The 22,902-nt window shown below is 40.8% G+C and overlaps 2 protein-coding genes across 8 annotated transcripts in view; both read right to left on the reverse strand.

The window, feature by feature from the left end:
- Positions 1–4,311: 4,311 nt before the first annotated feature.
- On the reverse strand, positions 4,312–12,681 carry RSL24D1 (ribosomal L24 domain containing 1). The gene is made up of 6 exons (XM_040599715.1): positions 12,541–12,681; positions 10,230–10,343; positions 7,690–7,762; positions 6,886–6,949; positions 6,306–6,391; positions 4,312–4,707 (listed from the first exon to the last, which is right to left on the reverse strand). Exons 1-6 carry the CDS (start codon positions 12,619–12,621, stop codon positions 4,634–4,636), a joined length of 492 nt encoding a protein of 163 aa, XP_040455649.1. The 5' UTR covers positions 12,622–12,681; the 3' UTR covers positions 4,312–4,633.
- A 4,725-nt stretch (positions 12,682–17,406) lies between these two features.
- Positions 17,407–22,902, reverse strand: part of RAB27A (RAB27A, member RAS oncogene family) — a 33,927-nt gene continuing 28,431 nt past the window's right edge. For 6 of the 7 annotated variants that reach the window (XM_040599710.1, XM_040599713.1, XM_040599711.1 and 3 more), the window contains 2 exons: positions 22,477–22,600; positions 17,407–19,835 (listed from right to left, as the gene is read on the reverse strand). In XM_040599710.1, coding sequence (XP_040455644.1) covers positions 19,637–19,835; positions 22,477–22,600 — 323 coding nt within the window. In that variant the 3' untranslated portion in view covers positions 17,407–19,636. Of the gene's footprint in view, positions 19,859–22,476; positions 22,601–22,902 lie in introns of all 7 variants that reach the window. The other variant, XM_040599714.1, reaches the window with a different exon arrangement.

Genomic DNA, 22,902 nt, shown 5'->3' on the forward strand with positions numbered 1-22,902 from the left:
ATCTAAAAACAGATAGACAGACAACAAGAAGACTTCAACAGTTTTATCAGTGGTTGATTTATTTCGGCTTTCTGCTCTCCCTGGTCGCAGTTCAGTGCAATCCATAAATAAGTTAGGTTGGTGAAGGAGATTGAATTTTTGAGGCCAGAACAGTAATTGAGGAATTGAACAGCCTGGAGGCTGAAATATTGTCTCCTGGGACATAAGCCTTCAGACCTATTAGCAGCTGTCTATATTGCTTTTCCAGCCATTGACATACATGACCGTGTCAACATATTGAACTGATGTACGTTTCTTTGTGTCACAGGATAGACCTCAGATGTGTTCTATGCTCCACCATGCTATTACTCTAACAGTACTGTTTCAAGAATACCTCTAACTAAAAAGTCGGTTCTTTCAAAACTGCGGGAAGGCCCAGTTTCCTGTGAAGAAAATCTGCACCAGTTAGCACAACTGGACTATACAGAAAGCAGTAATTTTCACTTTTTCTACGCTGTATTAGTCAGCACTTGCAAAGGAAAGACTGAAAGTGAAGCCTGAGGTTTTTGCTTTTGTTCTTAAAAACAAAAACAAATAAAAAACAAAACCAAAAAACACCACAGTTACCCACGACTTTGTTTTTCCAGTCATCCTCTCAGGACATCTGACAAGAAAACAAGCGACCCCACAGAAAACCCCAGCAACAAACGACGGATTACAAAACCAACCCATGACAAAAGGCAGAAAGAAGTATATCAAGGCCTTACCGTGTTTGAAAACATTGAAATCTCCTCAGCAGAAGCACAGGCCGCGGAAGATGCCCAAGCGCTCCCTGGGGCACAGCTGCAGATGGCTTTACCTCAGGAGGGTGCCCCGACCACCGCGCCCGGCGCCTTCACCCAGGGCCACAGACAAAGCTCAATACCCAGAAATAAATAGTGCTTTCCCCCCCTCACCAACCAGGCATTCCACAAAACCTACAGTAAATGTTATTTCTAAGATGGCGTCACTCTGCACTGGCCACAGGCTTTCCTGTGCGTTACAGAAATGGTTCCTCACACACCACCTCAGGCAGTCAGGTTTTGGATAGTTAGGATGACAATCATATACTGAAAAAGAGTAAAACTTGACAAAAAATAAATCTAAAAGGCATCTCTGGGGACTCCTGGCAGTGCTGTAATGTTACAGGGCCGCAGGCCTGCTCAGGGCCTGGCAGCACAAGCAGAGAAAATGCATTAGCACAAGGTTAACCTCCTGAAAACAAGGCCAGCGTTTAATTTGAAATCATTAAAGCCATGGATTAAAAAGAAGAAGGGGAAATATGAGGGAAAAGTTACTTCATAAATCACTATTAAAATGCACATTTCCACCTTTTGCAGTCAGTCTGTAAAAAGAGAAAAATATACGTCTGGTTTTATTTTTTAAGAAAAGGTGCCTGCAATTGGAACCAAGAAGCATTTCTTATAAAATAAGAGTATCGCATTTGTTTAGACTGAGCCCCTCATACTTGTTTTGAAGAAATGTTCCCAACGGCATCAAGTCCTAATGCAAAACAGCAGAAGTCTGTTGGATGTGGTAAATGCGGAGCAAGACAGACTGTGAATTGGAATTCAGCACTACCAGTTATTATTTTTCCAATCAAACATTGAATCAAATGGACACATCATCATCGTCGTCGTCGTCTTTGAACAGACTGTGCTCACAGCACCTTGTGCTCTGCTCCTAGATCTCGGCACAGACAGGATCGGCGGTTTGGATGTATGACACTAAAACAGAGATCTATAACATGCTGCTCATAAAACACCATCCCTGCGCTTGCTGCTGGGGGGAGGGATGGCAGGTCCTGCCTCCCCAGAGGCCTGGGTGCTGCTCGGCCCCCCAGGCAGGAGGCAGGCAAGGGCTCCCCATCTCTATCTCACTGTGCTCCGCAAGCGGCACCTCAGCTGGAGCTATTCTAGTGGGAAGAGGGATGCGTTTGCTCCCTGGTGTTTGGCAGTTATTTCTCCACAACCACCAGAACACTGCTCAGCTGGACATTTTCTCTCCAGGTCTTGTAAAAAAAATCCAAAATCTAAAGGAATTTTGAGTCAGCTTTGGTTTAGTTGAAAATTTTCACCCTAAGGAAGCAAGTAAAGTAACAGTTCTTTACCAAAATGCCCTTGAATAAGAACAATTCCAATTAGAAACAAGGTTTGACAGCCAGCCCCCTAAAAGAAAAAGAAAAACCACCACTCATCCACAGCTCAGCAGCTCCTCAGAAGTCTCTAGGTTATGCAGAGATGTGCAGGAGGGATCAGCAGCCCCGTGTTGTTCTTCAGCTGCAGCTGTTCTCCCCCTCGCCCCCCCCACCACTGTCTTAGCAGCATCCCGTTTGAGCTGACAGACAACAGGACACCATAGCAATTACATTTTAAAAAAAAATAAATCACAAGGGCACCTTCAGAACAGGTGCTGTAAGCATGTTACTCATGACAAATTTTTAAAATAAGCCACCTCCCACACACTCACAAGGTATACCCAGCAGGCTGCAAGTCTCTGCTTCTCAGGGAAATAGGACACCCGTACAATGATGGACAACTTCAGTATTAACTTTCAAAGCCCTTGCTTGAATTACACAGGCTGTAATGAGGTACACAGGTTAAGCAACTCGTAAACCTGGCAGGATGTTCAGGATTTATGGTTGTAGTGTACTCCCCAAACGGCCCTTCACAGCTGCTGCACAATGATGACTTTACAGACCTTCACAGGAAAGGGTTAACAATCCCATAGAGACACTATTATAGAGCACAAAAGTTAAATACTGCAGTTCATTTCAAGATGTGTGGACAGAGAAACTACAGATATTACATAATATACATTATTTAATGCTAAAAAAAACTCACACGAAGTAAAAGATTGTATATAAATACTATATCACATCCAACGGGATTCGTTGCCTTTGCTTTGCACAGGTTTACTTTACTATTTCTGGAGAACATTACAAATTGGCAGTCACTGAACTGTCATGACTGGCAGTCCTATCTTTCAGTAAAAAAATAATCTGTAATAAAGATAAGGAATGCCACTTCAAGGATTACAGACATCAAATCCTATGGCAAAACAAGCCACACAAAAAACACATTTTCTAAGCTGAAATACTGAGTTAACTCATACAGTCACACATAAACATACTAATTAACCTTCTGGGGTCTCCCTTCACTATGTCCAAGCATCTTAGTGCAGCTATAGCATGTATATACTGTATTTATGCTGTAGCATCTTAGTGATTTCACCCCATCGACATGTTCTCTAGCCAACTTATTGAGATCTTATTTATATTAGTTTACAGGGGAAATACTAATTCTGTACGTGTGAAATACCAGCTATCACGGTATCAGAAAATCTTACATTACAGCAAAATTTTAATTTCGTGAAAATATGAAGTAATTAATATATTTTTATTACTCGAATTCTACTATTACCTCACTAAAAATAAATCCATGTTTTCTAAATATCTGAAATATACAGAATTCATAAATCAAGAGATGACAAATCAGGTACAATGCCTGTTTATTTCTCACACTGCCCACCACTCCTTTTCGTATGTTCAAATATGAATCTTTTCTGAACTACACAGTACACATGTAGGCAGGTGGCAGGTATGAGGAAGTCTTCCAGTGCTTCATACAACACAATCAAATTTGGAATGGAACTACAAATTAGCATTTCTGAGGATAAACAGCACTGACAAGAAAGCAAGTACTATTTTAAATGCCTTTGAAAGGCTTCTCTGATCACACTGTCGTAGATAAACTGACATTCAAAAAAGCAAGAGTATTTATCTCAGTACTGATGACACACTGAATAAAGATACATACCACCACAATATGCCAAATACCTACACTTTAACATGATCTTCTTTTCTATCAAAATAATCCTGAGTGTTAGGTAAAAACAGTCAAAAGTGTGATTAATTGAGCATCTCAATCAACCTGATTACGTGTTAGATTTGAACTTCAGGTCAGAAGGATGGCAGGTCCAACTTCAGACTGGATGCTATCACCACTACTGTTTTCCAAAAACAGCAGTAAGTCCTACATCAATGCTAGCTTTGCCAGGCTTCAGTGTCAACTGCAATATAATTCTGGGGAAGCTGACTTAAAAAGGAGATGAAACAAATAATACAAACATTGATAACAAACTGAAAAACTTGCCCAATCACAAGTGTGAAAACAGTCTGGACTGCACTGGACTGAAAGAAAATAATACAACCTGCCACATCCTGTAACCATTAAGCTACATTTTTATCTGCTTTTACCACTATGAAAGAACAACAGACAAAATAAGGAAAGCTCAGGGCAAACATCTTTTATTCCTTGAATTTTCAGGGAAAATTTACCCAGAAAGAAAGTGTTAACTTTCCAAGGAGCACATAGTATCTCAAACAATATGCCTTATTCTCCATCCAGCTGACAAGGTTTTCTCAAATTTTAAGTACTGTCCAAACCAGTATCCATCTTGTAATATTATATAAACCCAAAAATCATTCAAACTGTAAATGACCACTATTTATTAAAATGTATTTTTCTTCAACTGTAAGCACAGTTCTGAATGATGTCAGGTGATGCAGTAAGGAACTGTTAACTACTGAATATAAATAGAAAATAAAAGCATTTTAAGAGTCTTCTTCCATAGCCACGTCCTCTTGTAGTTTCTGCACCATTTTGTCCTCCAGCTGTTTTGGTGTGCCTTCAAAGCAAAGAAAAATTAATTTCATGATGTCTCTCTGAACCCAAGTAACTATTCTTTGAACAATACATGTGTTTATTCTAGGCAAAACACTCTAAATATATTGCTTAAAGAGTTGTTTAGGAGTAAACCCATCAAGCTTACAAGTATTTACTGCTAACCTCCATCATCACCTAAAACTACTGAAGAAACATTTTGACAGAAAAGCTGCTGCTGTTTTTATGCAAAATCTAAAATGCAGTCAAACACATTTTTAATATAGTACGATGAACTTTGGTATAGCTGGTAATACGTAGCAGAACTTTGCAAAGGACTATAACACATTACTTCTAACAGATCAGTGGCCTTCACCACATTAGTTTTTACACTAAAGATTTAAGCCCTCCTGAATGCTGTGCTGGATGGCAAAAGTGTTAACTCTCAATAATACTACCAAAAAAATAATCCAGGATTGCTACTTGATTCTGCTGTCTTTAAGGCCCAGCAGGAACTGCACAGCACTGAAAATGTAGCTGATGTTTTACAAACAGATGGACTACATGCTACTGTGCGTCATTTATTTAACATAAGCAAAGCCAAACAAAAGAAATATACACTCAGGTTTATTCCTTTAAATTCACATCTTTTTTCTTTTTCTTCACCCAAAAAACAAGGGACAGTTTAAATCAAGGTTTAAATATATCCTGTCAAGACCTTGTTTCAAATATATAGCATCTCAGACTATAGTTAATGCAAACAAGAAGAAAAAACACACAACAGATTTCTCATGTCTAATAATGTGTCACACCTACATCCAGGGAGACAAAAATCACTGGTAAATACAAAATAACTAATAGTAACGTATTTATCTCCATTACTCTATTCCATTAACTGTATTTTAAAAAATAATCACCTTTACACTTCATTTTTATTAACATCATCTAACAGAAGCTACTACTTTTAATATTTTAGAAACCAGGAAATTATTTAGGAGTAACAGGTTTCTCAAACTGAAAAACTCTGTTCACTAACAAAAAACATACATTATTATATGTGAACTAGGCACAGATTCGAGTGAAAATCTGTAAAGTTATCATGCTATTTTAAAAAACATAGGCTTACACTGAAGAAAACAGTATTTTCATGTAAGTTTCATTATATGCAGTAAACTACAAAAAAACTATTGTCACAATTAGCTAACAAATTCAAAAAGCAGAATTTAACTACTGTATTTTATATCAATCATTAGTATAGTCTGTTGAGTTCAAATAATCAGTTCAAAGGGGAGACATAAATAAACGTATTGGTTAACAAATATGGAGTTCATAGAGTACCAGGTATTGAGTGTAGTTCAAATCATTCAAATAAGGAAAAGATAGGGCAAACGCAGGACTAGATAAATCAAAAGGTAATTTGGATGAGCACTACGCTGCTTACAAGCAGCTGTTCTCCATATTCAATATTCATATTGAATTCATATTCAATAGACAAATTAACTGCAAGAAAAATGCACAGTTATTGATCTGTAGAATTAGTCATATAAAAAAATAATATCAATATCCATTATAAAATTGTATACACAAGTTAACCTAAGCAAACCAGGTAAAGCAAGTTCTTACCTGCATGTGGAGCACGAAGAAGGTGGATATTCTGTTTGACTTCTTTGATGTCTTCTGCCTTCTGCAACTCTTTGCTCTTCTTTAATCTGGGGAGGGAGAAAATTATATTTAACTACTTTCAAAGAGGAGATGTATGTTTTCATTTTAACGCACGACAAATCTGCAGCTAAAGGTATGTAAACTGTAAATAACTAAATAAATAAAGAAATCAAGGTAATAGAAGTATCTAAAAACCAATTCAAGCATATACTGGACACAAAACCAGAAAAAAAAAACCCCCGCACTGTATCAACTCTTACCAGAAATCTGTTCAAATCTAAGAGTCCTTGTTACAAAGAAGGAAAACAAGGAAACGTAACTATTATCAAGTGTCCAGAAGTTACATTTCACTGGACAGCCAATAAAGTGTAGTGGTTTGGTAGCACAGTAGAGCCCATTCAATCTATTTTATCACATTGCTTGGATGACTGTGTATGTACAAGGCAAACAGCCATTTACAACTTCTGATCCTTTCTCCAGAAAGGCTGACTGTCTTAATACAATTTGCAAGCACTCCCATAATACAAACATTTCTCCTCACCTGTTCATGATATATCTAGCTTGGCGTTTTTGCTTTATTTCCTCCACTCTCTTCATTGCATCAACTGAAATAAAGCAGAAGTTGTTTTAAATGTGCTTACATACCTACAGCTGAAAATACATGTTATTTTGCAGAGCAACGCTACCAGGATTCCATAATACCTCTATATCAGAGGTAACACATAACACTATGTAAAGGAAGTTATTCCTTCTTCAGTGAGCAGGGTAGGGGAATATTCTGTGTACAACGATAACGAACTGTATTTTAAATCTTATTCATGCTTCCACTTTTGTGCCTACACCTATTTTCTACAGTTAACCATCGCTACAAAAGACACTACTTGAAATCAGATGCAAGTTACCACCTTCTCATTTATGGTATTCATTCATGATGTAAGTAACTCTTCCATATATATATATATATATATATATATATATATATATATATATGATCCATTAAAACTGAAGTAGAATGAGCAGGAACAAAGAACCAACTGCATCAGTATAAAAGGCTCACACTCAGAGCCTCTTAAAAAGCTGGAGAACAACTAAGGTTTTTTGAAGATAGTAATTCAAAATAGAGGAATGCAGCACCTCATTTTCTAAAGTTTCGGGGCAGCACCTCATTTTCTAAAGTTTGGGGGGGGGGGGGGGGGGGGGCGCAGGGGAAAAGGGAAACTCCACACCTGTTCACAATTCAAACCTCCTCAACATAAAAATTTAGTCATGATTCCTGTAATTTCAAACACAATCACTAAAAAGTTCACTCCCCACAGTTCATTTTTTGTTTTTTTAAATGACTCACCAGTCTTGTTCCACAACTCTCTTTGGTATTTCACTGGTTCATTTCGACGTTTTTCAAACTCAAATGAATTATCCTATATTAAGGAAAAGTAAATATAGATTATATACAGAACCATATTTAGATCAATACATTCTTACTATAGCACTCACTATTATAACAATACTTCATGTGATATTTTTCCCCCCTTTCAGAATCTCAGTTCCTGTACTTTAACAGCCTTGAGAGATTACTAAACTAGAAGGAAACAGAGTGGAGTGTTTGACCTCAAAGTGCCAAAGTCAAGGTGATATGGCTGAGGAGGACTATTTACCAAAACATCTCCCTCAGCTATTCTCTTTTTAGCGAAACAAAAAGAACAGAGAAGACCAATGTGGAATAGAAAATACAGAGTAGACTAGACAGGTAGAAAGCAAAATTGAAAATGCACAGTGTCAAAAGCATTTAATGCAGGTCCAGTAAGTTCTACTCAACAGCCTGTAATTTTGAACAGTTTAAAAAAAAAAAAAAAAAACCCAAACCACTACTTCATTTTAAGAATATTGAAACAACACAAAATAATTTGAAATTGTGAAATATTTCAACTGATGACATTGTGGTGTTTGAGGCAGGTGGGAGTATTTCTTTTTGGGGTTATTTTGGGTTTTTCCTCAAGATTTTAGGATGGAAAAACAGCTTCCTGGTTTGGTTGGGTTTTTTTGCTCAGCATGCTTAGCTTTATACCAACTTTATCTGAGGACATTTCCCTGCCAAAAGGTTCTTTTTTTGTAGAGGTAAAGCAGAGCTATGAGACCAGCAGCTAATCTTCACTTGAGCTAAAGACAGCTCCAGTAACAGAAACTACACAGAATAGCAAGAAATGGCATGTACACCCTCACAAGCCATGCTCCATTGGCAGATGTCTCAAGTTTTCACAATGGGATAGCACGAAGCAAAATATCCAAAATACAAGCTGTAAAGCACACCGCATGCTAACATCTACATGCCATTCTTATACTTAAAAAACAAAAAGAAAATTCATTTTTAGCCAAGCATGACCCAGCACTGCACCAATTCACTGCAGTTTATCCTGAACTGTGTCAGCTTTTACATATTTGTAACACACACGGCATTGTTTTGTATCATGAGAACACACCACGAACAGTGAAAAGAACATCCTAAGAGATGTTCAGAGTGCTATGGTCTTCTAACCTACATGCACAGAGATCAACTACAGCTGCCCCACACCAGCCAATGGATGTTTTCAATCTCAAACATGAGGGGACAGAACAACCAACTCCTCAGTCATTCTGAGCGAGAGAGTAAGAGAAAGTCCCTCAGAAATACCTTGTGAACAACCATCTGGCAAAATTATGTTCTTAATTTTTTTGTTGTTTAATAAAAACCACTTGAAATCCAGGAAAACAAGTAAATATATTTAAGGCCTATCCAATGTACTTGTTTAAAGCAGCAAGAATTGCCACCTTCTTACAAACTACAGTAGTTCCCACTGTCACAAGCCTATTTAGACAATCTCCCCAAAGCTGGCTTTTGAAAAAATGGATACCAACCAATCTACAAGAAAGCACTATATTGATGTATTGTTTTTGTTCTTAGCATACATAGATATATCTCAATATTGGAGAATACTGTCACCTATTTAGACATGTATAAAAGGAATTTTAAAAGTTCTTTTCAAAAAGGTAATTCAACTTGGCAAGAAACAACTTGAAAGCAAGAAATACAATTACAGAAGATGCTAGTTAAAGATAGCTTCTCAGAGTCACATTACTAAATAAAATAAAATCACATTCTTCCCCTCAGAAGATACACAGAAGGCACCAAATCACCGTGTCAAAATACTTACCAAATTCTTTGTATTCTGTCACAATACAGGAAATTAGCTCACAGTAATTCTTAATTATTTAAGGACTGTGACATCAAATATGAGTTCACTATTTCTACGACTGAAGTAACTTTGTCTTGAAACTGCTTTTAAAATCTCATATGCTGTCTCTGAAACACTCCAATCTATGCAAGGACTTTTCCTATACACTGTATGCTTTAAAGAGGCTTCAAAAGGTAACCATCTTATGTGTCTACATAAAGAGACTTCCTGGGGTACCCAGTAACCCAAATGATCTGACTGTAAAGAAACAACTACCAAATGTGTAGGTACAGAGAGCAGGGGACTTGTAGATGGAAAAAAAAATGCCTTGGATGTGGGAACCACCATGTATTACCAGCACAGACACCTGATACACTGGCTTCCACACAAAAGCTGAAATGGGAAGTTCCAAGTTATAGTCAAGCTGAATGAATTTTATTTCAATTATTGATTTTTTCTCATCTTCATCCATGAGTTTTACCCTTTTTCTAATTATCTTCCCCATCTCACTGAGGGGGGAAGGCGGGGGGTGGGTAGAGGTGAGCAGCTGCGTGAGACTTAGTTGCCAGCTGGGGTTAAACCACAACACTAAACTAACCTTTTTGTAACTGGAAGAGGCTAGATTTCTGCCATTTTAGTGATCTAATATAAAGTGTGAACCAGTTCAGCTTCTTACCACTGTCAATTCTTTGCCAGATGCTTTCCGGAATGCTTTGGTCCATCTCATCTTTCTGGGATTTCGCTTCTTTTTAAAGTTTCTGTGGCATTTTGATTTGCAGAATCTAAATATCTTAAAAGAAGAAGGGGAGAGGGGGTAACCAAAAAAAAGCTTATGGTCAAATCACATTATTCTTGCCCCACTGCAAGCATAATATCAAACACTATAGTTTCTCTAACATTGCTCATAGAGAAAACATCCATCTTTCAAATCTCAGTATTTTCAGTTCAAATAAAGCTATTAACAAGAAGCATTTCAAGCACTATTCTTGTTTTTTCATTATAAAGTCATTTCCACAGCTGTCAGGGACATGCACAAACACTTACAAATAAGCTGATCAGAAGTAAAATATGCCAGAGTTGTGATAATTATCATCTGCAAAAATAACTAGAAAACCAAACCTGTACTATGAGCAAACAATTCTCCATACCTGTCAGCACTTTTTAGATACAGTGCCATACTGACAACAAAAAATTCTCACACCTCTCATATAACACTTTTGAATGTGATACACATAGACAAAAAAAGGTCTATCTTCTAGAATGTAGCTTTAAGCCTTAAAGATTACCCTGCAACAGGAGTCCTAAGCACATTACTTAAGTCCCGGACTGAATTTACTGAAACCAGTTAAAGCATATGCCAAAACATTCTAACTGACCTTTAATCATTTTAGGTACCTGCCACTGCTAGCCATGGCAGCGCCTTATGTTCATCCAGGTGATGTTTTCAGGCCCGTTAAAGACGCATAAAAGAAACTTCACTATCTATACCTGAAGTTTCCCCTTTATTAGTATTGAAATTATGTAATTAACAGCCATACTGAAGTTCAACCCTCTATCCCCTATCCCAAACTGTCCCAAATTCAATAAACATTTCCCAGTCAAAGGGTATGCAGCAAGATGGCAGTAAGTTAAAGAGGGGGGCAACGATATAATCATATCCCTACATACAGTTCTTAATCTTCCCTAAATTTGTGCATCAACTTGCAAAACCCTGGGCTGTCTAGTAACCAGAGCAGAGCTGAAACATTACTTAAGAAAATTCAAAATCACATTTGTTATTCACCAGTTTTTGCAAACCCTGTTTTTCCTCAACCATACTCTCCTTCCCACCTAACAGTCACTTCTAAAGAAAAGGAATAGAAAATACGAAACCTCTAACAAAGGTAGTAAACTTCAAATAATTTTTTTCTACATTCTTCTACCACATCTTTTTACCTTACCTCCGACAAATCTGCTATTACATTTTGTTCTTTCACAGACTACCTGTTCACAACTAATCTGTCATTGTGCTTTTTTTGCCTTTTTTTTTTTTTTTTAATTACAGAACATGCACCCCTTATGGCCATTTTCTAGTAAATGGAACTGTGTCAATCTACATCTACCTCTAAATTCCCAAAAGCTGTGACTCACATGAGTAACAGCGTTGAGCCAGCACTTGTTTTGACATCCGAGCATGGGAAGGAAGCTATTTGTGTAAGCCTCATTTCACACCAGGGTCTCCAATGCCCTATAGAAGTGATGAGTAGTACAGCAGAGGCTGGGAAGCTGTACGCAAGATTTCACGTACCAAACTGTCACCGGGATGTAAAGCCCGAAGCGCTATGTGCATCCCGTTCCAACAGGATCAACTGGGTGAGCCACATCAGCTATCTGAGCGGGTTACAACCTTTAGCAAGTACCACGAGAGAGACAACCCGCAGCTTTTCTGGACTGATCAAAGCTTCAGAATCACCTGCTGTTAATCTGAAGGCCCTACTTCTCCAAAATCAGAAAATTAAAGGATGAAGATTTTGTATTGCTCTGCCAAGAACCTTGTTTCTTAGCAAAAACTGACGCCCAGCCTTCAGCCCACACTTCTGACAGCCCCGACAGACACCAAATGACAGCATGGCTCCACCGAACGGCTCCCACACCGCGAACGGGCCGGGGCGGTGGCGGCGCCACGCAGCAGCACCGCAACGGGGGGCTGGAGCCCCGAGGGACTCTGCCGCCCGCAGGCCCAGCCAGGCTTGGCAGGCCGGGACAGGGGCACCGACCGGGTCGGGGGTCCCCCGCGGGCCCTGGCAGCGGCTGGCACCGAACCGCGTGAGAAGCGGACACCGCGGGGCGAGCGAGAGCCTCCCGCCCCCGCGGGGGGAGCCCCCGGCACAGGGCCCGTGGCGGCGGCGGGGAGGCCGAGCCACCCAGCCGCACAGGCCGCGAAGGGGCGGCGGGCCGGGCGCGGGCGCTGCCGGGGCCAGCCTCGCTGCCGCCGCGGCGGGCGGTACCTTGCAGTCGTTGCGCACGAACATGACGCCGTGGCCGGGGTAGATGGGCCCCGAGCAGAAGTAGCACTTCTCGATGCGCATGGCCGCGCCGCTCGGCTCCGCAGGCCGCGCCGCTCCGCAGGCCCCGCCGGAAGGGCGCGCTCAGCTGACCGGAGGCGGCGGGGCGGCGCAGCTGGGGTGGCCACAGCGCCCCCTGCCGGCCGCGCGGCCCGCCAGAGCCCGCGCAGCCGCTGGCCGGGGCCCTGACAGGCCGCGGGCAGCGGCAGCGGCGCTGGGCTGATGACGAGTTGCCGCCGCCGCTACCCGCAGCCCCGGCGCCCAGGGGCTCCAGCGGCCCGACGCAGGCAGCGGGCTGGGAACAAGACAGCCGTGGGCCCCTTCCTCGGCGGCACAGCCCGCAGCACGCGTCCTGAGCGAGCCCGCCGTGTGTGGGCGTTACAAAACACTTGGTGGCGTGGCACGAAAGCGACCCGGCGGCCGGCCCGGCCCCAGCGCCTCGGCCGGGCCCGCGTTGCACCCGGAGGTACAACGTGCCAGTGCCGTAGCTGTCCCCAAGGTGCTCGCTGGAAAATGGCGCTTCCAGTTGTGTCGGGGCCGTGGCAGCCTCCCCTCACACCCACAACGCACAGCCTTGCGACACGAGAGCTCTGTCACACACTACAGGCATCTAGCAACCTACTGTGCAGCGGCCAGCAACCCACAATTAAGCAACTCCCTCCCAAGAGTCCTGTAAATTGGACCACATAAAGCCTACCTAAAAAACCAAGAGCTCCTTTTGTACAAGCCAGCTGAAGAAATCAGATGCAGCTGCTTTCTGATGCAGTCTCCGCCGGACTACATGGGAAGTAGGGAAGGCAGCTCCAGTGGAACATAAAGCCCTTCACAGCACAATGTTGGACTGACCCTTCACCTCACCAAAACAAACACATTCCAGACCACATTCCCTCCCAAGTATTCCGAAAGAACGTTATTTTTTAATTCCAGACCACATTCCCTCCCAGGGATTCTGGAAGAACGTTATTTTTTAATTCAGGGATTTTGGTTTGGTTTTGACTCTTTGAGGAGTAGAGTTGCACAAACTTTTCTAATTGGTCTTCATTTCTTTGGCAGGCTTTAACTGTCATGGAACACAAGGAGGGCCATAACACTTTTTACATGTCTTAGCAAGACCTCTTTATAAAAATAAAACAGATCAGTCATATATAAAATGTCAAAAAGATTACTGCTCCAAAAAAGAGAAACTGGGGCACAAGGCCACCACATGCACAATGCTGAGACTACAGTTTGTGTGGAAGTTCCCACTGCTGTGCTTTCTTTGAAGCCGTAAGCAAGCTCCATTTGCCACCTGATTGGAGCCACAATTTCTAAATCATTACACAAACAGTTTACTAAGGGGAAAAGGGTGAGAAGAGTATCTACAAAAGCAGCAATATGCCAAAACCCACAAATGCTACATTCGCTCACCAGACACACACAATGGCCACATGCATGCTAACTGCAATCCATTATACCAGGAGTGTGGTCTGTCCTTTGATTTCACCAGAAAGAATCCTTTTGGAAGCTGAGAGATATTCGTGCTCATAAAAGTATTTAAAAAAGCAAAAAAGCACCCCATACATAGAAACAAAGTTGGGGTGAACTATTGGACAATGCTGCAACTTCAAAAAGAAGCTGACTTCTCTCTTTCCCAACTGATGCTCCCCTTCCCTGAAACATACATTCATATCTTAGCATGGAAATTAAGTACAGATTAAAAAATTCTATGATCAGCCTGTGTCTGATCCCTGTTGGTTTCTCATTATAAATGCAAAATTTTGTTCCAAGTGTGAAAAAGGAATGAAGCTGAAATGGCTCAGTATTAACAATACAGTTAGAGACAGTAACCCAAGAAAAGGAAAAGGAGTCAGACAAATTTTTAAATCTATAGTTGATTTACTCTAGAATTCAGGCAAATTACTTTCTGCTCCATTTCAGTATTTGCAAGATTCAAGTCTTCTACAGGAGAATTAATTTTTAAAGCAAAATTTGAAGCACTGTCTAAAGCCAACGGTTATGCACATATTACTCTAAGAAACCTGTAACTCCTGTTCCCCCTCATACAGAGTAACCAGTTTATTGTGAAAAGACCTAAATGACAGGCCCTGTACCTTCCTAAAATGTTTGAACAGGAGGTCTTCTCCCTGTTCTTCAGTCTTAGGATGCCATCCCACCTCAAAGTCTGAAATCCTCCTCAACACCTAAGGCTTTACCACCACAATTCCTGCTTCTCCATTTAAAAGAAATTAACTATCTGTGCATTTGGTGAAAAATCCATGTGCTGAATGGCATGTGCCATTAGGGCAGATTTTGCTTTCTGGTGTTCAGAACGACAAAAAAGGCAGTCAGCTTGGGGCTATATCAAGAAAGATAGCAGGAAGAAAAAAAAAAGAGCTACACAGTACAGTCACTAACCTTATCAGCACAGAACTTGTCTCCAATCTTTTTGAAAACCAGACCTCAGCCACATCCTATTGTAGGAGAGAGAGGCTAGAGTGTATGACTGGTGACTAGTACTCACCCCCAGCCCTAAGGAGCAACAGCTCCAAACTGACTCGGAGGCAGAGAGCAAGATAGGACGGTGCAGGATGTTAGTCTCACACTGCACGCCGGAGGGAAGGCTCTGTGGCTGCACAGAAGATGGCAATCCAGCTGATAAGAGGAAACAGCAGAGACACATACACAAAGCAGTTTTCTGAGGGAAGTTATGAAGACACCAAGTTTACAGCTAGAGGCAAAACCAAATAGTAAACAAGTCTGCTGAGGTCTAGGGCTGCTGTGCTTTGGCATATGCAGTTGCAATCCTTCTTTTTCAGTTTGATTACTTGTGAGTTTCCTGCCCATGTGACTTCCCCACGGGCTGTATTTATTTCACTCAAGAAAGCTTTTTCCTGGCAGAGTACTGTATTGTGAAGTATTTGGTGGCTTCTACAATTTAAACACTGCGGATTACAGACTGTCACCAACGCCTCCAGCAGACAGATGGGATGTAAGAGCACAGCGATACTACAAGCCTTTACAATTGGATCCTCCCCCACCCCCTGCTCTTTTTTCATATCAAGGCACTAATCTCCTCTTCAAGTACAAGCCATTACGTTGTGGATTTGAAGTGCTTATTCCTGATCTAAAATGCAATGTAGATTGAAGGTTGCTGGCGCCAGAATCCAGATTAATTATAAAAAAAAAAAAAAAAAAAAAAAAAGAGAGTATGTACTTCTACTGCATTAACAATTATTCACAGACAGAATTAAGCATCCAGCTGAAAAACAGCCTCACTGGAAGAGGTTTTGAGTACAGAGCCACTCATTTGTTTGATTTTTGACAGATTACCACAGCGAGAATTGTTTCACCAAATAACTCAACTCAATACCTTAATCTCATAGCAAAACTGTGGTCTGCAAATATTTATGTACTTGTCCAAGTTTCCTAACAGAATTAAAAGAACTGTCATACAGTCATACAAAACAACTGTCATGCGCACTTGTAGCACCAGCTTCGTAGAGTATACAATCATGCTGGCTGATAGACATGTCTGGAGGTCATCTAGACCAAAGTCCTGCTCCAAGCAGGACAAATCAACACCAGGTGGCTCCAGGCCACATCCAATTGAATTGGGGATGAGACAGCATTGGAACAGGCTGCCCAGAGGGGCTGTGGAGTCTCCTTCTCTGGAGACACTAAAAACCCACCTGGATGAGATCTAGGCTCTAGGAGAAGCTGCTTCAGCAGAAGGTTGGACTAGATGATCCCCAGAGGTCCCTTCCAACCCCAACCATTCTGCAAACTAGAAAACCCACAATGCACAGGGACAGCACAGAAGGACACAGACTGATACCAAACTGAGACAACAGGAAATGTTACAATTGAGTTCAACTAATGCTAACTGTGTTGGGTCTGGCTGAGCCCCACAGCAGCCCTCAGTGCTGTGCTTTGTGTTGGTAGCCAGAAAGGTGGTGGGAACACACCAGTGTGTTGCTGCTGCTGAGCAGCGCCAGCCCAGCACCAAGGCTGCCTCTCCAGCATTCCCACCACCATCGGTACACTGCGGGTGGGCAGGATCTTGGGAGGGGACAGAGCCAGGACAGCTGACCCACGCTGACCAAGGGGATATTCCATACCACATGATGTCTGCTCAGACATAAAAGCTAAGAGAGAGAAGGAGGAAGGGGGGCATTCGGTATTTACAACATTTGTCTCCCTCTTCTGCAGCAACCTCTACACATACTGAAGCCCTGCTTCCCGGGAAGTGGCTGAGCATCACCTGCTGATGGGAAGAACAGAAAACATCTTTTGTTTTCCTTTGCTTCTGCACGCATGACTTGCTATTGCTTCGTTATGCTGCCTTTAGCTTGACCCATAAGCATTTTTTTTCATCTTATTTTCTGTTCCCCACACCCCCATCCCCATTCTGCTGAGGAGGGGAATGATAGAGCAGCTTGCTGGGCACCTGGCATCCAGCCACGGGCACCCCACCAAACTAACAAGTTCAGATAAGAAATGTTTAACTGTTTTATATTAATACGAAATCCTAGGACAAAGTGTCATAATGGAAATCCTTCCCAAAGCTTTGTTCCATTACAGATCAACACTTTTGTCTGACACTGGATGGAAAAAACTTTTCTTGAAGTAAGTGTTTCTCATCACGGAGAATTCTTTGTTTCCTTGTTTGTTTTGAAACCAATGCTAGACTTGTAACAATACTGTAATTTGCTGTCAAGAAACATTTACCATGATTTCTCGTGAGAGTTAAAAAGGGAACAAAAGTTTTGTCACAGAATAATTCAAACTGATAAATCTTACAGCCCATTTCAAACGCTGACATCAAAGCAATTTTATGTAGACTTCTTTATACAGTAAATAGTGACATATAATATGCATAACAAAAATATGACAGTTTCAGCATTTACTATTTAATATCAAATCTAAACTAAGTATTCAAAAGGAAATTTTTTTACACTATTTCAGTAGTCACTTAGCTCAGTAGTTGGTTGCAATAATCCTTGGATGTTTTCAGGAACTGGATAGAGCTATAAGCACAAAAACTCCCGTTAAAGTTAACACATGATAAAGTTCCACTGCAACCCTCTGAAAAGCAAAGAGTTACATGAAAAGACATTCAGACACTGCAGTACATTGAAATGTATTGTGTCCTACAGTAGCTCGATACTCTACTGGTCAGAAACATGATGGTAACTTCAAAAGGCACTCTGAGTTAAACTACAGTAATGCTGGTCTACAAGCATTTTAGAAACTTGGTATTGTACAGTAGGAAAAAAAAAAACCCAACCACAAAACTGTATTTATTCAATATAAATTGCTTTAATCTCTGTCCTAGCCCCAAAGCAGTCAAATTATATTGCACTTTCAAAATATTCTGTGTAGGCTGTGATAAAAATCTAATATTTACATGTTGTGTTAAAGAACAATGTGTTACTTTGTAAAATATTTTAAGAACCAAGTTTTAACACTTATTCTTGTATTATTAATATAACCAGAGGCTACTTCAAATATTTTTTTTTTTTTAATTAGCTCCTATTCTAGAAACATTTTTGGTCCTTCAAAAAATTTGTTATGCTGCAATTCATGTTTGAAACTGGTATCAATACTTGCCCGAAAATGCAGCAGTTAGAATATTTAAATAAATAAATACATAATTTCTAAAGAAGTAATAGCTTTGTAGTTTTGTAAACAAACTGTTGTGGAAAGTCTAACAAGACTCAATTTGGCATGTTATGACTATAAGTGGCAATACTTTACAGTTATACAACCTCTGCTAGGGTAGAAAACAGTTTGCCAGGCACATCTTATAAATCAGTCTGGAAAAAAGACCCCAAAAATACTGATTGCTCCTTAGGTTGTATGAATAAATAAAAATGATCAAAGAGTAACATGATCCACTGAAACCAAAATCGACATTTATGTGATCCATAGGGGGAAAAAAAAGAAAAGCAACTCTATTCTTTTTTAAATACCACCTAAAGGAAATGAACAAGCCATAAAGGAATATATGATAGCCAAGATATACATGACACAAAGGTTGGCAGAATAAAACGAGCATTATAAATTTATAGAAATACTGATCTAGACAGAACTGGTATCTTAGCTGCATCTCACCAGAAGACAATCATCATTCACTTATCAATCCAATTTGAAGAAACATTCCAAATCTGTGTTTGGTAAAACAAACCCAGTGCAAAGCAGTAGCTCTGATGAAATTTTGCTGACATCTAGGTTGCCCCTACATTCCTGTTGAAACATGATCGGTAACATAAAAGAAACACAACAACAGATGTACAGTTATGCCATTTACATATAAATATATGTATATGCATGTTCTAGAAATTCAAATTATTTCAGGAGGTCTTATAGGCTGTGTTGGATATATTTGATATAGTACAGTTGTAGTTGACAAGTTCAATTTCATGACATACCCAAAATGCTCTACATACGTGCCCCTGTGCTTCTTTGCAGCTCTTTATTCTATATAGAATACCTTTCTTTTGGTTTTGATCACTAAAAATCGATGGTTTGAGAGCGCAAGGAAAAGCTACTCGCAGGCTTTTGTGGAGAACACAGGATTTGCTCTTCAAGATTGTTATTGATTGATGAAATGATTAAATGTTTCTGTTCAAAACCAAGGACCATGTTGTAAGCTTCCTGTTAACAGAGACCATGAGCTGTCACAGTATGTAAATGCCTAGTCTGTGCATTTAATGCAGCCTTCAAAGGGCAATTGAAAATCCCTCAGTTCAGAAGGCTACCCCTTCTCACTGCCCATGCATGTTTCTAAATTTGATAATGAAAATTCCTCTCCTTCCCTTCCCTCCCAGTTAGAGAATTAGAGGAATATCCAATGTTGCACCAAATTAAACCTCTGTCCCATCACTAATAAACTACATAACTTTTTTTTTGTTGTTTGAGAGAACAAAACCAAAAATTAATATCAAGAATTAATATAGCTCATTAAATAACTACACAATGGGATTTGTCCATAAGTTAAACAGTGAAACTGCAACTGTACTATACTTTATGATATACATTAAACTTCACTGTAACAGAGCTAACAGCCACATTTGCCTTTTTCTTGCTCCTCGTTCAACTGTTCTGTAGAGCTGTGCCCGTTGGAACGCACTACGCCTTCTGGGATCCAGGATTTATCCACACACCGTTCCATGCGCTTCATAATGAGGTCAAGCAGAGTTTCAATGGCTTTGCTTACATTATTCCCATTAGCTGCACTGGTTTCAAAATACGGTATTCTGCAGGAGACAAAAACCACAAACTGACACAGTTTATTATATTCATAGGAGAAAAAACAGTACAAGATTACTGCCACATACTTAGAAGTCACACAAAGGCAACTGCTACTCCATAGCAGAAAGACACTAAGTGGCTAGTGGTCTGAAACGCAAAATAAATTAATGAAATGGCTGACTCTGTAGGTAGGGCAGAAGGATAACCTTTAATTTACATCATGGAGTCCACAGTTTACAGAGGCACTGGTCAGTATAAGTTCCTGAAGCTGTGCTCCTGAGGTCTGGTTTTTTCAGCCCTGTTCCCCACAAGAGATGCAATTACTTTATATGGCCTTGTGTGCACAAGTGTCCTCCTCACTGATTTCTATCTACATCAGCTAGGGATTCTTGCCAGTATGGATGTTCCCCTGCAGGCAAGGCAGTACAGATTCCTAATGTGGTGCCCTTACCACTACAAAATGTGACTGTTCTGTTGGCACTTCAACTATAAACTCTCTTACGTAACAAAAAAAAAAATAATATTCTCCCTGCTCAGACTACCTATGTCTTTGTTAACAAGTGTTTCTGGGCACCTGGGTACTGAAAATACATTGCTAGCTTTCATTCCTGCTGTGGATCAGGATGTTTCAATGGCGAGTCTGTAGGCTTCAAGCTTCCATACTCGGTGCTCCCCACAGGGTGGTGCTAGGGCAGCTCCATCAGCGTTACTCCCCAAGTGACAGGTATTACCACTTCCTAATTTTAAGTCTTTCTTACTTAACCTGCAAGATTCAATGAGTCGTCGAAGTATTACCTTACTGCCTCAGCGTGTAGGTCTCCTGCAACCATTTTCAAAGTACATCACCTAACAGCACAACGCCTTTCCACAGAAAGGGGATATTCACTATCTCACACTTGTGCTGAAGCAGGATTTATTTTGCTCCCCTCAGGAGTGACTCCCATCAGCTATCCTGTCTCATCTCTAGAGGGCAGAGAACTTTGTAACTGCCAACATATTGGACGTGATCTATAACTTCGACTTTTAGCTCCCTATTCCTAAATGAAGTTGGCATTTTCACCCACAAAGATAAATATTTAATAAATTATTTCCAAAAGTCACACAGAGAGATCCCTTTCAAATCTGTAAGAAATAGCCACAAGCCATCAACCGCTGTTTAAAAGTTTTTGCTCCTTCACAAGTAGCTGCTTAAAGTACCGTCTGCACTTGCTGTTGTCTGTGTGACATTGACTTCAAACAAGCATTTTCGCAGCAGAAGGAAAAAATAATAAGGTAATACTGCTCTAATAGGTTGCTTGTGATTTGCCTCAAATGATTCTTCAAAGTCAAGGAAAGCTAATTTGTGACTATGCGATAGGAAACAGCATGGCACAGGAGGGCTGGACCTCCAGAACAAGGCAGTCAGCACTGCTGACCTAGCGTTCACGCTATGCACGTTCTGTAGGCTTTACTTTGGACCAGCTCTCATCTACCCGTCCAGATTGAGCGCAGATTACTGGCTAGAGCACATAGTCTTGTTTATTCTTCAACCGAGAAGGAATCCAGTTCTCATGCTAGAAAGCTGCTCCACTATGTGAATCAAACCACAACAAAATATTTGGTTCAGAAGTGCGCTTCTGATCCACGCTGAAATGCAATGTAATCCAGAGATGAGACCCATGGAAGAGTTAAGGGGGTATGAGTGCTATGGGATTAATTAGTGTTCGACAGAAACAAAGATTTCACATAGTTCCTCTAGGAACACATGACCTGTGCCTGTGGGGAAGGGCAAAGCTACCCTGTCTTCCTGCTGGTCTGACTCGGTTTTCAGACTCTCCCTGGGAGTCTGTGAGCGCGCAGATGCCTGCAGTAAGACACAGCAATAAGACACAGCTTACGCCTACGGAGCTAAGCCACAAAAAATTCACCTAAGGTACAGTCCTACCAAAACTGCTTGAACAGTTGAGGGAAGACTGAGGAGGAGGCAGAGAACTAGGGAACTGGGGAACCGTGGTCTGGACCAGAACTGCTCTTCTGTGGGAACCCAGCACTCTGTAAGCAGACTGTGCAAATGCTGGGGAATGGGTCCCAAGGCTCTCAAAGAAACTGAGGCCACATGTTTCCATGGCCATGCTAGAGACAATGGTTACCTTACAGCAAACTTGTGTAAAACTTGTAAATTACAAGCTTAGCTTGTAAATTAGGATATCATTGCTTGGAATTATTTTTGCTTTCCCTAAAATCTGACATGACACTCATCACCTCACCAAATGCTCTTTTGGATTTCATTTTATAAGAGACCTGGGGTTCCTGTGCCCCTAGAAAGCCTCAGCACAGGCAAGAACAAAGAATTAGACTCCCATCATTCACCCACCTCTCCAGCTAAATTCTGTCTGTTTTCCAGAATGTTTGTGAAAACTTACTTTGTTTACTGCAAGGAAAGAAGAAGAATTACCAATCTCCAGTGCAGGAGTATTGCAATACTGATGAATTTTTAAGCAATGCAGAAACCAGTAATCTCTGACAGAAAAAAAGGTATCAATACTGGCCAGTTAAGCATTCTAAAATACTTACTCTCACAATAACCTTTCAGTATACAGAAAAGGCATTACACAAAACATTTCATTCTGCTTTAAACACAGCAATAACTGGAAGGAAGTTATTTACCCATATTTTTCTGCAAGTTCCTTAGCCTCTTCTTCTTTCACCATTCTTTGGTCTTCCAGATCACTCTTGTTTCCACATAATACAATGTCAGGGTTTTCACAATATGCATGCATTTGTAGCTGACCTAACAGCAACAACACGAATTGGGGTCACAACCTACTGTCACACATAAAGCTCATTAAGAGCACTACTGCATTTCAGGGGACACAAAGTCCTTCAGGAAAATTACTCTTGGAAAGATGGAAAACAAGTATGTTCTCTGTTATCTCACAGGACTTCTGCTATTGCACAAGGAGCCAGCGAACAGGTGGACATCCGCTATCATGTACCCAATGAAAAAGCCAGGGAGCGAGCCAGGGGAGCAGAAGCCTGGCAAAGTCAGCACAGAAGCTCTGTATTTGTAGCTTAAGAAGTTAGGCTCACCAA

This window comes from Falco naumanni, chromosome 7 (genome assembly GCF_017639655.2).
Source record: "Falco naumanni isolate bFalNau1 chromosome 7, bFalNau1.pat, whole genome shotgun sequence".
Classification (NCBI taxonomy): Eukaryota; Metazoa; Chordata; class Aves; order Falconiformes; family Falconidae; genus Falco; species Falco naumanni.

Bases quoted from the DNA above. Each gene is read 5' to 3' on its own strand.
- RSL24D1 (XM_040599715.1), bottom strand. From the start codon at position 12,621: ATGCGCATCGAGAAGTGCTACTTCTGCTCGGGGCCCATCTACCCCGGC. The intron at 10,344-12,540 runs GTACCGCCCGCC...TCTTCTTTTAAG, and splicing joins TCGTGCGCAACGACTGCAAG to ATATTTAGATTCTGCAAATC. The intron at 6,392-6,885 runs GTGAGGAGAAAT...CTCCCTCCCCAG, and splicing joins GCTAGATATATCATGAACAG to ATTAAAGAAGAGCAAAGAGT.